The sequence below is a fragment of the Ambystoma mexicanum genome, chromosome 2q (genome assembly GCF_040938575.1).
Source record: "Ambystoma mexicanum isolate Mex_15411 chromosome 2q, UKY_AmexF1_1, whole genome shotgun sequence".
NCBI lineage: Eukaryota > Metazoa > Chordata > Amphibia > Caudata > Ambystomatidae > Ambystoma > Ambystoma mexicanum.
In genome coordinates, this window is record NC_090924.1 from 985554967 (window position 1) to 985569476 (window position 14510).

General features: G+C 42.6%; 1 protein-coding gene across 1 annotated transcript in view; it reads right to left on the reverse strand.

Annotated features, from left to right (window-relative positions):
- Positions 1-14510, reverse strand: part of EGFR (epidermal growth factor receptor) — an 810606-nt gene that overhangs the window by 125956 nt on the left and 670140 nt on the right. The window contains exon 12 of the mRNA XM_069648296.1: positions 48-244. Within this exon, the coding sequence (XP_069504397.1) occupies positions 48-244 (197 nt within the window). The remainder of the gene's footprint in view (positions 1-47; positions 245-14510) is intronic.

A 14510-nucleotide genomic window follows, 5' to 3' on the forward strand; every position in this document is an offset into this window, starting at 1 on the left:
CAAGTTATAATGACTTTCAAAAATGGATGTATATGTCAAACACTTACAGCACTCCTCTGGTGACTTGTTCATCTCCACTTTACTCTTTTGAGTCTTTGTTTTGAAGACACTTGTCCAATTGATTGTATCCATATAACAGATCTGGTTATCGTTTTTAATGACTGCATTTCCGTCACTTATTTCTCGGAGGGACCGAAAGCCCAGATATTGTACTTTCACGTTAACCACAGCAAGAGCAAATCCCCTTAAGAAAAAGACAAAAGGCAAAAACGTAAATCTTTAATGCATCAGCGTGTACAATGAATAAACACATTTCAAATGATTATAATTCTTTAGAGTTGTTTGTGTATAAAAGCGTGTCAGTCAGTCAGCAAGTTTTATTTTAGATATATTATGCTTTCCTCGCAAAAGCATAGAAAAATATATTCAAATGCAAAGCAAACACAATGGCCCTCATTACGGGTGAGCCGGTCTGATAAAAATAGCAGGATAAATGCTGGTACTACCGGCTCCAACATTTTTACCAGACCGGCTCACTCTGAGTCTGCCAGTAGGGGCAGTGAACTACCGGTAGGCCTGACCTGCTGGGAGTTCAGGTCCCCACCGCCAGAGAAATGACTGTATCACTGGCACCATTAACAACAGTGCCGGTGATTCTAGTCCTGTGGGACTCCATGAATGGGAATTTACCGCTGTTGCCGGCACACGTAATATCCCAGTAACACCGGGATATTGGGTGCCAGTAATGGCAAGGTGAGTTTGACAGTAACCCGCCGGTATGACAGCCGGGCTACCGGAAAACTCGTAATGAGGGCCAATGTTTCTAAATAAGACAATAAACCATTTCATTCTTCTAACTTCCAGATAAAACAAGATTGACAATGTAATATCATTTGAAAATCACTTCTGATCTCTCTTATAACTGTAGGAGCATGTTCTAAAAATGAGTTCATGGAAACTGCAGCGTGCAAATTGTCAATGCTTAGTAAAGGGGAAAAGGCTGGATGAGCCCGGGTTAAGCCCAGGCTCTGAACATTGGTACCGGGATTATTTTGCGCAGTTGAGTATACAATGGACAAAGCAAGTCTGCTCGTGTTGACTAGCCACAAAACATTTATCATTAATGGGCCTTTGGCCTTGCCATCTACTGGTGACAGACGTTTGAAGAAGCAAAGGAATTATAGTTCTTACTAATACAATTCTCTGCCTTAGTTTAACCGTCCTGCTAAAAGATTCCTTTTAGTCTACATTACATTTAAATGGAAGGAAATGCAAATGTTATGATCCTCATTACTATTGCTCTGCATTGAATGGATGACGTTTCTGGCCAGCTTTATTAGCAATAGGAGTTTGAGATGTGCGGAGCAATGATGGACTGCATTATCTCATGGAGAAAGTCTAACTCTAATATTAGTACTGGTTGCATTTTTACATGATATATTCTCACTCTTGGAGGGCTCTATCTAGCATAGAAATAGTTTAACGTCGATTTGTTTTAGGGAGCTATGGAAATAGATGAAATATTGAAAAATGGTGCAGCTCTTTTATTGAAATGGAAATTATTTGTACTTGTTGCCTCGGTTTTCATTGTAAATTAGTTCTTTCTTTTCTCCTATTGCCCTTTAAATTTTGAAATAGCTTTTTTTTCTCTTTTCTTTATGTATTTTGTGGTATGATTGGTCAAAGTTTTGAATTGTTAACCAAATGCCAAATAACATTTTTACAAAACTGAATTGCTATTTGAAAATGCTTACGTTGTTACTCTCCATTAGGGTAAGGCTATGGAAATCCTGGTTTTGGTCATTTTTGGTTTTAGCACACAGGATGGTGGTTTAGCACCTCCTTGTCACTAAACCAATCTCCAAAGAGGACAAAGAAGAGAAAGGGAGCTGTCAAGCAGAATTTGCATAACAACTGTCAATCCTATTACAATGGATTGTTATTGTGTGTGTCTAGCCTCTCACCATGCTTTCTTCTGCCAGTATTTCACAGCACAGGCACAAGTAATCAAATGAAAACCAAAGACCACTGTAATTTATGAAGTCACGCACACTCACTCTCTCATCTCAGGGCCTTATATTAGCCCTAGACCATCATCCTTCCTTCTATTCTTAACACTTCATCATTCCAGTTCCAGGCCCCCATCCTAGTTTATTACCCCAGTTTTATTATCTCATTCAGATCTTAAACCTAGTGTCTCATCCTAGTCTCTCAAGATAGTCCTTTATCCTAGTTTTAGTATCATGTCCTCGTCCAAGGCTCTCATTCTAGGCCCTTACCCCAGTCCCTCATCTCAGCCCTCATGCAAGTCCAATATTCTAGTTCTAGTCTCTTGCCCCAGTCTCCTGTCCTTCTCATTCAACCTAATCCTTGTCATTCACACTAGTGCTACTTTCTAGTTATTGTCCTTCATCCTAGTCCTTCTCCTACATACTAGTCCTTCTCCATTGCCCCAGTCAATTATCATAATCTTTTGTCCTAATCCTAGTCTTTAGTCCTAGACCTTTTCCTTGTCCTAGTCCTTCATCCTAATCCCTCTAGTGTGTTCTAGTCCCAGTCTTTTGACCATACCCTTCACCCATATCCCTTTCCTTTTTCCTAGTCCCTCCTCTTTCATCCTTTCCCTCCAGTCTAGTCCTTTTTCCCAGTACTAGCCCTTTGTCTACATCCTAGTATATCCCCTTTAGTTCTAGTTATTCTTCCTAGTCCTTCACCCTAGCACTTCACCTTCAAATCAATCCTTCACCGTAGCCCGTCTCCTTTATCCTAATATTTCATCCTAGCCCTTTGTCCTATTCATTCATTCTAGTCCTTCTTGACCATGGTTCTTCTCCTTAGTCCTTCTCCTTTTTCTTTGTCCTTTACTTCATCCTAGTCCTTCTACTTCATCCTAGTCCTTCCCCTTTGCCTCAGTTGTTTTTCCAGTTATTCACACTAGTCCTACTCCTTTGCCCTAAATATTGTCTTTTATTCCAGTCCTCCTTCCTAGACTTCCATCCTAGCCCATATCCATCAGCCTAGTTCTTTTCCATCATCCTCTTTTTTCTCCTTCATCCCAGTCCTTAGTCCCAACCTTTATCCAAGTCCTATTTCTTCATCCTAGTGCTAGACATTCTTCTCTCTCATTTGTCCTAAACCTAGTCCTAATCCTAGAAGTTCTTCTTCATCATAGTACTTCGCCTTCATTCTACTTTTCGTTATTTGCCATTGTCTGACTCCTAGCTGTACTCCTTCATCCTTGCCCTTCTCCTTTATCCTTTATCACCTTGGTTCTAGTCCATTCCATTCATCCTATTCTTTAGACTGTGCCCTTAGTTCTAGTACTTCTCCTTCATCCTAGTCCTCCTTCATTCTAGTCCTTCTCCCTCATCCTGATACTTGACCTTTATCCTAGTCCTTCACCCAAGTCCTTCTCCTTCATCCTACCCCTACATCCCAGTCTGCCTCCTTCATAATAGTCTTTCTTCTTCATACTTCTCCTTCATCCTAGTCCTTTTCCCCAATACTAGGCCTCCACCTTCATAGTCATCCCCCTTAGTTCTAGTTATGTTTTCTAATCCTTCATCATAGTACTTTTCCGTAAAACTAATGAATCAGGCTAGATACTTTCCTTTGTCTTAGTCTTTCATCCAAGCCTTGTGTCCTATTCATTCATCATAATCCTTCTTCATCCTAGTCCTTTATCCTAGTTCTTCTCCTTCTTTGCCCCTTATCCTAGCCCATCTCCTTCATCTTAGTCCTCTCCTTCTATGCCCAAATTATGTGGCCAGTTATTCACCACAGCCCTACTCCTTTGCCCCAACTGTTGTCTTTCATCCCAATCCTTCTTTCTAGTCTTTCATCCTGTTCATTCTACTTCCTCCTAGTTCTGAATCCAAGCTCTTCATCCTCATCCTACTTGTCCATCATAGTCCTAGACTTTCCTCTTTCTCATTTGTTCCAAAGCTAGCCCTTCATCCAAGTACTTGTCCTTCTCATTCCTCCTCCTCCTAGTGCTTCTCCTTTGTCTGAGTCCTAGTTGTACTCCTAGATTCCTCATCCTTCTCCTTTGTCTGAATCCTTCTCCTTGGTTCTAATCCTTCTCATTCACCCTGTACCCTAAACCTAGTGCTTAGTCCCAGTGTTTATCCTTCATCCTAGCCCTTCTCCTTCATTCTACTCCTAGTCCTTTATCCTAGTCCTTCACTGAAATCAATATCCTTTATCCTAATCCTTCATCCTAGTCCGTCTACTTCTTTCCAGTGCCAGATATCAATCCTAGCCCTTTGCCCAAGGCCTTCTACTTTGTCCTAGTATTTCATCCTAGTTTTTTGTCCTAGCTCTTCCCCTTCATTATTCATCCTAGGCCTTTATCTTAGTTGTTCTTCTTTTTTGCCCTAGTGCTCCACCTTAGACTCTGTCCTAGTACTAGACATGCATTCTAATTCTTCAACTTCACCCTAGTCCTAATCTTTCATCCTAGTCCTTTAGCCTAGTCCTTCTCATTCACCCTAGTTCAAGTCCTTTTTCCTAGTCCTCCACATTCATACTATTCGTTGACCCTAGTTCTTTGTCCTAGTCATGCTCCTTCTCCTCCATCCTAGTTATTCATTGTATTACTTTTCTTCACTCTAGTCCTAGTTTGTCTTCCTAGTCCTCTCATGTATTGTAGTCATTCATCCTAGTCCTTCTTCCTCCTCACTCAGGTTGCCCAGCCTAGCCCTTCTTTGTTCTAATCCTTCCCCCTCATCCTAGTCCTTCATTATAGTTCTACTCCTTTGTCATAGTCCTTCACCCAAGTCCTTCCCCTTCATCCCAGTTGTTCTCTTTCATCCTAGTGCTTTGCATTGGCCCTTCCTTTTGAGGCCTCCTAGTTCTTCTTTCATCATAGTCCTTCTCATTCATCCTAATCCTTTGTTCAAGCCCTTCTGCTTCTGTCCTTCTTCTATATACTTGCCCCGACCTTCTCCTTTGTCTTAGTGCTAGTTATTCAACCTAGACATTTGTTACAGTCACTCTTTGTCCTAGTCATGTATCCTTGTCCTTTCATGTAATCCTTGTCCTTCATCCCAGTTCATCCCCTTCCTCTTAGTCTTCAACCCCAGTTCTTTATCCTACTCCTATTCCTGCATCTTAGCCATTCACCTTTCTCATTGTCCTTCACCCTAGCACTTATCATTAATTTGAAACCTTCTCCTTAATAATTCCCCTTAACCCAAGTGATTCTCCTTAATCCTAGTCCGATTCCAAGTCTTAGTCCGTCATACATTTCCCAGTTATGTGTATCAGTCCTTCCTCTGAGTCCTAATCATTCATCATAACCATTCTCCGCTGTCCTAACCCTTTGTCATATGTATTTTCCTTTTTTCTAGTCTTTCACCTTCATCTTAGTGCCCCATCCTAGTATTTCATCCTTAACCCTTGTCATTCTCCTTCTACTTTGTCCTTCATTCTAGCCCTTCTCCTTTATCCTAGTCCTTCTTCTTTATCCTAGTTATTTGTAAAGTCGGTTTCCTAGTACTTCTCCTTAATTCTACTAAGTGACCTGTGACATTTGTCCTAGTACAGGTACTTTGCCCTAGCACTTCATATTTGTTCGTTGTCCTTGTCCTTCCCCTAATTATATTTATTTTCCTCATCCTAGTGCCTTGTCCCAGTCCTTTGTCTTAGTCCTTCATCCTAATACTAGCCCTTCTCTTTCACCCCCATAGTCCTTCAATTTAGTCTTAGTCCTAATTGTTACATTTTGTACTCATCCTGGTCCTTCTCCTTCATCCTGGTGCTTCATCCTTGTCCTTCTCTTTGGTCCCAGGCCTTCTTATTCATCCTTTTCATTTCCCTTGTCCTCAGCCCTAGTACTGCTCCTTAGTTTGAGCCCTTGTCATGCATTCTAGTTCTTCATTACAGTTCTATACCTTCCTGTACATTTAGAATTCCATTACCTCTCATTCATCCTAGTTCTTTGCCCTAGTCCATCATTTGAATCCTTCATCCGGGTCCTTATACTTTCCTTCATTCTAGTCCATATTACTAGTCCTAGTCCTTCATCCTAGACATGTTCATTTATCCTAATCATTTGCTCATGTCCTTCTACGTTGTCTTAGGCCTGGTCCCCTGTTCTAAACCTTCTTCTATGGCCTTACACCAGACATTCTCATTTGTCCCAGTACTAGTTCTTCAATCAAGTCCTTTTTTCATACCTGTTCTTTTAACCCTGGTGCTATGTCCTAGCCCTATTCCTTCATCCTAGTCCTTCACCATTTTCCTAGCCATTCATCCTAGTCACTAGTCCTAGTCAGTCACTTTCATCCAAAAATGTCTCCTTCATTTTTCTCTTTAATCTTTCTTTTAAATCCTAATGAGACTCTCTTTTATCCTAGCCCATTTCAAAGTCTTAGTGCTTTCTTTTGTCCTAGTTCTTTGTGCTAGTCCTTCATCCAAGTCCTAGACCTTTATCCACATCCTTCTCTTTTGTCCTAATCCATTTTTCTAATCCTTCTCATTTATCTTGGTCATTCGCCCTTGTCATTTGTCCTAGACTTTCATCCTAGTCCTTTGTCTTCATCTCAATACTCTCTCCTTTGTCCTTCATCCCACTCCTTTCTACTTTTTCTTAGTCCTTACCTCCTGTCCGACTCCTTTGTCCAGTTATTTTCTCTTGCCCTTCTTCATTCTAGTTCTTGCCCTTTGTCCTAGTCCTTGTCCTACGTCCTAGACCTTCCAACTAGTCCTTTATCCAAGTCCTTCTCCTTCATCATTGTCCTTCATTCTTGCCATTCTCCTTCATTCTATTCCTTCTCCTTCATCCTAGCCCTTTGTTACAGTCCTTCTCCTGGCCCATCACCCCAGTCCTTTGGCCTATCCTATACCTTCATTCTTCTTCATCCCATTCATAGTCCTTTGCCCTACTCCTAGTCCTCTGCCTTTGTCATAGTGATTCTCCTTTATTTTAGTTCTAGTCCACCTGCTTCATCCTCACATTTCTCCTCCGGCCTATTCCTAGATATTCTGTTTCATTCTAGTTCTTCTCATTCAGCCTAGCCCTTCTCCATCCTAGTCCTTCGTCTATAGCCTAGCCATTCTCCTTCACCCCAGTTCTAGTCCCCCACCCAAATCCTCCTCTCTCATCCTTGCCCTTACTGCTAGTCCTTTTCCCTGGTCCTTCTCCTTCATTGTCCTCTTTCATCTTAGTCCTTAGTCCAAACACTGCTCCTTTGTGCCAATACTCCATCCTAGTCCTTTGTCCCAGTTCTTCACCATTGTCCTAGCCCTTCATCTTAGTTATATGATATGATATGATAGGTCATTTATAACGCGCATGTACACAAGTGTTTCTTTGTCCTTGTTCTTCATCCTACCCTACTCCCTCATCCTAGTCCTCCTCCTTCATCATAGACCTTTGTTCTAGTCTTTCTCCTTCATTCTAGACCTTTGTCCTAGTCCTTCCCCTTCATCATAGTCTTATCCCTTTATCCTAGTCCTTCATCCTAGTCCCAATTCTTGTCCTTCTTCCTACTGCTTCTTCATCCTAGTCCTTTGTCCTAGTCCTTCTCCTCATGAGTCCTTCATCCTAGTCTTTCTCGCTTGTCCTAATCAATCACCTTCATTCTTGCCTTTTGCCCTAATCCTTATTCTTCACCCTAGCACTTTTTTTTCATTTTACTCCTAGACCTTCATCCTAGTTCTTTGTGTTAGTCCTTCATCATATTCCCTTGTCCTTAATATTAGTCATCCATACTAGATTTAGCCTAGTCATTCTCCTTCATCCTAGCTCCTCTCCTTTGTTTTTACGCTTCATCCTATTCCTTAGTTCTATTATTAGTCCTTAATCCTAGCCCTTCTCCTTCCTAGTTATTTGCCTGGCCCTTTATACTAGTTCTGAGTACTAGTCAGTTGCCATTATCTCAGTCCTACTCCTTTCTTCTATACCTTCTCCTAGGTTCTAGTTGTTTGCCCTAGTCCGTCATCATAGTTTTTCTCATTCACCATAGTCCTTATTTTTGGTCCTTCTCCCTTTGAAATCTTAGTAAAACTCTTTCCACCTCCTTTCCCAAATCTAACCGCACATTCCACAAATTAGATATCTATTTATCTATATCTTTATATATAGGCGGATCAATGTTCTTTTGGTCACAAAAGTACGTACTATAGATAAGAAATCAGATTTGGCGGGAAGCCGTGAACTTCTTGCAATGGGGTGAGTTTGAGGGACGTTCTCACTGGGTTGTGGAGGGTGGTAAATATAATCGTCACAAGGGACAATACATACATGCACATACATAGATAGACACCAACATTGGACATTTTTGAGTGCAGGTAGGCGTTACGGCTGGCTGTGCTGGGAATGTGACCATGATGGGTGAAGCGCTAGAGTGGAGTCAGAGGAAGTGAGGGACAAAGGCAGGTCAGAGGTGATGGAAAAATATTATCTAGCAGGCAGGTGTGAGGTAGGTTAAGAGGGTAACTCGGGGGCAAGGAGGTAGGCTTTTAGTGTGGTTTTTAACAAATCTTTGTGGACTGTTTCTTGGATGTTCGCTGGAAGAGAATGCCATACAAGCAGAGCAAGAAGAGAGAAGGAGTGGAAGCGAGAGGAAGCACAGCTAGGGCAAGTAGCCACAAGAGTAGTCGAGGAGGCAGCGTTGAGAATACAAGAAGGCTTGTAGAGTTGGATTGGGGAGGATATATACAGTGGTGCCTTACTGTGGATAGTTTTCTGAACCAGGAGAAGAAATTAAAATCTGGCCCTGTTTTTCATTGCCATCCATCCACCCAGGTGACGGTACAAGGAAGTAGGTGTGCAGTGAGGGAGTTCAAAGAGAGTCATGGTAGCGAAGTTAATGGTCTTGTTGAGAGGACAGAAAGCATAGTTGGGGAGACCAAAGAGGATGCTGGCACAGTAGTCCAGTATAGAGAAGACAGGAGTGGTTAAGAGATAGCTGGTGGTGTTGAAAGGAAGAAGGTGCATGCTTTTCCTAATATTTAGGAGGTTGATGGGAGCTGCTGTTCCAGTTTTGAAGATGAACGTAGAGAAGGTGTGAGAGGGCCTTAGATGACACTGAGGTTTCTAGCTTAAGAAGAGTAGAGGAGAGTGTCAGGTGTGAACTGGATAGACAGAGGGAGAGATGAGAGAGAGTTTTTGGCAGGCAAAAACAGCATCTCAGTTTTGGTAGAGTGTAATATCAGAGAGTGCAAAGCCATCCAGTATTTAATGGCAGAGAGACAGTTGGACATTTTGGTACAGAGAACAGAGGAGAGTTAAGGAAAAGAGAAGAACATTTGGGTGTCATCCGCAAAGAGTTGATATGAAAACCCAAAAAAGGAAATTAGTATCCCAAGGGCAGGGGTATGGAGTGTAAAGAGGTGCTGACCCAAGACCGAGCCTTGTGGAAGACCAACAGTTAGAGGAGTGAGTTGATAAGTGTTGTTGCTCCAGGAGACAGAGGATTGCTGAGGTGCAAGGCAGGATTCAATCCAGGAAAGTGCTTGATTGCGAATCCCAAGAAGAAATAGAGTATTAAGGAGATCAGAGTGATCAACAGTGTCAAATGCAGCAGACAGGTTAAGGAGAATTAGGATAGAGTAGAGGTTGGAGTGCTTAGCAGAGGCAGTGTAGTTGGACACATTCATGAGAGAGGTTTCTGTGTTACAGGAGTGGAAATCTGCTTGTAGGGGGTCTCGAAGGTTGTGGATGTCTCAGAAATTGGTAAGATGGTTGAACACAACCCTTTTGAGCACTTTAGAGTAGTGAGGAAGGAGAGACACAGGGTGAAGGTTAGCCGGTAGGTTCGAGTCAGCCTATTGCTTTTTTAGGAGAGGTATGACCATGGCTGTTTTGATAATGGAGGGAAAGCAAGCAGAGTCGAAGGACAGATTGTACAGTTCAGCGCTGTGAGAGGCCACTAAAGTGGCAATAGACTTGACTAGCTGAGGGGCAAGAGGGTCTGATATGGCACAAGAGGGGGTTAGCCTTCATCAATAGAGATAGCACTTCGTCAGTATTAGTGTGACTAAAGTGGGAGATAGAGGCAGAGGAATATGCTAGAGTAGGCAGAGTGTAAAATGTAAGAGGATGGAGTGTGAGGAAGGTCAGGAGAGAGTCTCTAATTTTGGAAATGTTTGCATTGAAGTATTTAGTCTGGTCATCTGCTGTGAGAGTGGAGTTGATAGTCCTACACTTGGAGTGAGGAGTTAGTTTAAGGTGTACTATAGCCGGCGAGGATGGTTAGAGTGAGAGACAATCAGAGTCAGGAAGAATTCCCTTTTCACTCTATCAAGAGTGGATTTCAGAGAGTTTATGGCCGAGAGGTAGAGTTGCAGGTATACATGCGAGTCGGTACGCCTCCATTTGCGCAGCAGCCAATACATGTCTGTGCGGAGAGAGGCTATGAATGGGGTGACCCATTGCTGAGAATGCTGAGACTTTGAGGTGAAAGTACGCAGTGGGACTTCAGAGAAGACTGAGTCAATAGTAGGGATTGGAAGCTTGAGAAGGCAGTTCTGGTGGAAGAGGAATCAGGTGTGAAGGAGGTGAGTGGGAGCTTACGGTCAGAGATAAAGGGAGGAATGGCAGAAGGGTTACATTTCCTTTTAGTAATAGGCGAAGCAAGTGATGAGGAAAGGTCAGAGGGTGGAAAGGAGATGGTGGTGGAAACAAGTGAGTGTTCAGAAATGGATGGTGTGAAAGTAGTGTTAGTGGCCGAGAGAGAGGTGGCGATGAATAAGAGATCAAAATGGTTACCCTCTGTGTGGGTCGGTAGTTTATGGATAGAGTAGAGAGTGTGGTCATTAAGAAAAGACTGAAGTTCAGATTTCTGAGAAGTGGTTATAAAGGGAAGTTTAAAGTCACCTAACAGAATGAGGTGATATTTAGTGGAAAGAGAATCAAGAAGCTGCCCAAGATTATCACAGAATGGTCCAGTGGGACTGGGTGGGCAATAGATGGAGTTGATGGGAAACGAGTGAGGCAGAACAATAGTTGAGGTGGTGAATTCAAAAGAGGTAGGAGAGGATGTGGCATTGGAGATTTATGAGGCATCTAGGTGAGAAGAAAATAGGTGTCCGACGCCTCCACCTCTGCCAGTCAGTCGAGGAGAGTGAATGAAGGATAGTTTGCAGTTGTGTAGGGCTGCTAGAGTGACGGTGTCAGGTGGAGAAATCCAGGGTTCTGTGATAGCAAGTAGGAGAGCTGGAGTGAAATAGTCAGTGATAAAGGAAATTTTGTTGCATACAGACGGAGCATTCCAGAGTGTACTGTTCAGATGATGAGGTAGGGAAGAGTACAGAAGTTAAATCTCAGAGGAAGAGAGGTGAGGTGGAAAGGTGTTAGAGGAGATATGGTTAGCTTGTCAGCTTTGTTGGAAGGAGATGAATGGGAGATGGGGTAGTGGGAGTTTTGAGTAGTGAGTTTTATAATAGTGATAGGAAAAGAGGACATTTTAGTATGATTGCAGAAAGTGTGGGTGAGAGATGCATAGGAGGAGCAGGAGTGAATGCATTATGGGTGAGTAGCACAGTATGGAGGGACAGTAATTAGGAAGCTTGATACAGAGGATATCACTGACACAATACTTTGCTGTATAAGTGACAACATCCTGTGGCACAGCCAACAGTATATTTAAATACGTGAGAGTACCATTATCTCACAACATCCACACCATACAGCGCCATTTACTGTCCACACACACACACACACACACACACTGAATAGTTAGCGTTTAGCAATATCTTGAGCCTCCTCTGCTCTATCCAGCTTACTAGATTTCCTCCCTTCTTTGTTTGATACATACATCAATACACCGTTCTCCTTTTGAAATGAAACTGCACTAAACTCGCCCAGGACTTCAACAAGATACTCTCCATAGTCTCCCATGCATATGTGTGTATCTCTTAATGTATTTTTGTGAAAATGTTTCTCTCACAGCTCACAATTTACAAGTGTGCAATCTGTCCCTCAGTGCACAGGCATGAACACAGCTGCAACATTTATTTTACTTCCTGTCTATGGATTCGCCTTTGTAATCTCGCTTTGTACCTCACTTATGCTTAACACAATCTCACCTTTTCTTTTCCCAGATTGGGCACTTCTCTGATTACCTTATGTTCACTTGCTCTACAACACGTTCGAAAATGTCCTTTGTTACCATAAAACCTACATGTTGCAATAACACCAGTAATATGATTGGAAATTGACCGGATGAAAACGACTTCCACACCTGAAACATTTGCACATCTATTTTCCACCACCATCACCCCCTTCTTCAATTCTGGATGACAAGCACATCCTGGCTATCCCATACAGGCCGAATTCATGCAACATTACCTGTGAAGTTCCATAAGGACAAAGCCTTTTATCTATGCTTTTCTATATATACACATGACCCCACTCATGAAACTCAGCAAAAGGTGTGCATGCACCTTCTGCATCTGTGAATACGGCGCAAAATGTATTTTTCTAAATGGATACAAATAAGGACACATACAACTTCATCACCAACTGCCTCACTCATCTTAACACATGATTAACTAATAATAATCATACTCTAACAAGAAGGCAATCATGATCTCACCACCCAATATCGCACCACATGCAGCAAAATCCCCAGGCTGCAGAAGCGGGTACCTGCACAGTAACGTCAAAAGTGATCAAGAACCTTGGTATTCTCAGTGGCAATGGATTTAACCTGGAAACACAAACCAACAACATAGTAAAGAAATGCTTGTATCACCTATGCTCTATCATGCGGACAATGCCCTTCTTCATCTTCCTGCGAAGGGACCTCACTGTCATATCACTGGTTGACTATGCCAACATGCTGGCTTCTCTTACTAAGAAACTTCAATGTATCCAAAACACAGTGGCTACCGGTCAAAACGATCATCTATTTCAAAGTGCTCTGAATCGCTACTAGAGCTCTCCAGGGGGGGGGGAAATTGATTCATCCAAGGTATGATCAGTCATATCAACAAAATGTTGAGATCCATCAATGCCATACTCACAGAAAGCATTCGATACACCAGAAAGAGACATAGAGAATCAGTGTTCTCCAACATTACGACACAACCTTGCAAATCGATGTCGAAGGAAGCAGCATCCTCCAGGCTCGCCTCATGTTTAGGACACCTAACTAACTAGTCAAGGTACCACGCAGCAATAACCCACTGGTGCATACAGTTGTCTCGGGAACCAATAAAACAGTGGCCCACAGTTACAAACTGCCATTCATTCCTTTTGACACTGAATAGTACCCAAGGGGGAGTTTTTTGATACAATGTTATGAAAATTGTGCATTTTAAAGAATACTTATTCAGCAAAACTGGTAAAAACTGGTAGCCGCATGGTGTAGCAACTCATCAAACTGGCCCACATTAGCCAATAAAATGGCCCACTTTGACCCAAAAAACGGGTCCACACCAGCATATTGCGTTTTTTGGTTCAGCCATGGGCCTATTGCCTTATAGGCCAGTCCGTGCCTGCTCTGGACTAGAAACTGTGGTATACGCCCCCTTCTTCCTAATAATAATCTCACACCGAGTGCTTCACGGCAAGTAACTAGGCAACACTGCCAGACCTAATGCACATACAAGTAAGACACAGGACATCTTTCCAGACGTTTCACAGCAGAATGGAACATCTGCTGAGACTTTGCCATGGAACATCAGATGAGCACTCTAAACTGCCTACCAGCCCCACTGCTAATTTCTTGCACTGACACCCTCAACTCCTTTGCTCTTTGCTTGAATGCAGTATACTCAAACTATGCCAACTGCCGACAGCAATCTAAAGATCGTTCCAATTGGACTTGAAATAGCCCAAAAATACACCTTTGCAACCAAGTTACATACCACATTTCCAGCAAATGTATCCTAGCACAACGAGTACACTAGGCTCCCCACTGGGAGCAAAACACCTCTGTGCTTTGGACAAATAATGCCTAGAAACAGATCCACATGCAGAGCTCAGGATACGTCTGGTTTGCAAGCATCAACACAACCACAAAGCAATCTTGCATTTTGACTCTCCTGCCTGTAACCTAATCCACCCCCCTCTGTTTCTGATCCACCAGAGAGCCTGAATTCCATGAAATGGCAACCGTGTGTGCTATAAATCCCAGTTACACAACATAATATACCTTAACTCAACCACATCAAAACCAAGTAAGTGCTCATATGCAATTCTGCCATTCAAATATTCCTCCAATTATGGATACTGTATATGAACCTCGAGAAGGTCACACCAAAATTAATCCCATGCACCAAATCATAAGGTTCCTCCATTAACTGAAAACTCTCCTTCAACCATCAAGCCAATACTCCTGATACCAACTAATATTCCTTTGCAAAATGCACTCCTGCTTGACCCCGTCTGACTTCCGGACAGTCAGGCAATCCCTGGTATTATCAGAGTTGAGTGGCATGAATGCCCTCGTCTCTGGCATCTCTGTCACAGGCGCCACATCACTCACACTGGTACATCAAGCCAACTCAGTGCTGGCACGAAAAACATTCTACCACATCTGTCCCACTCTAATGGA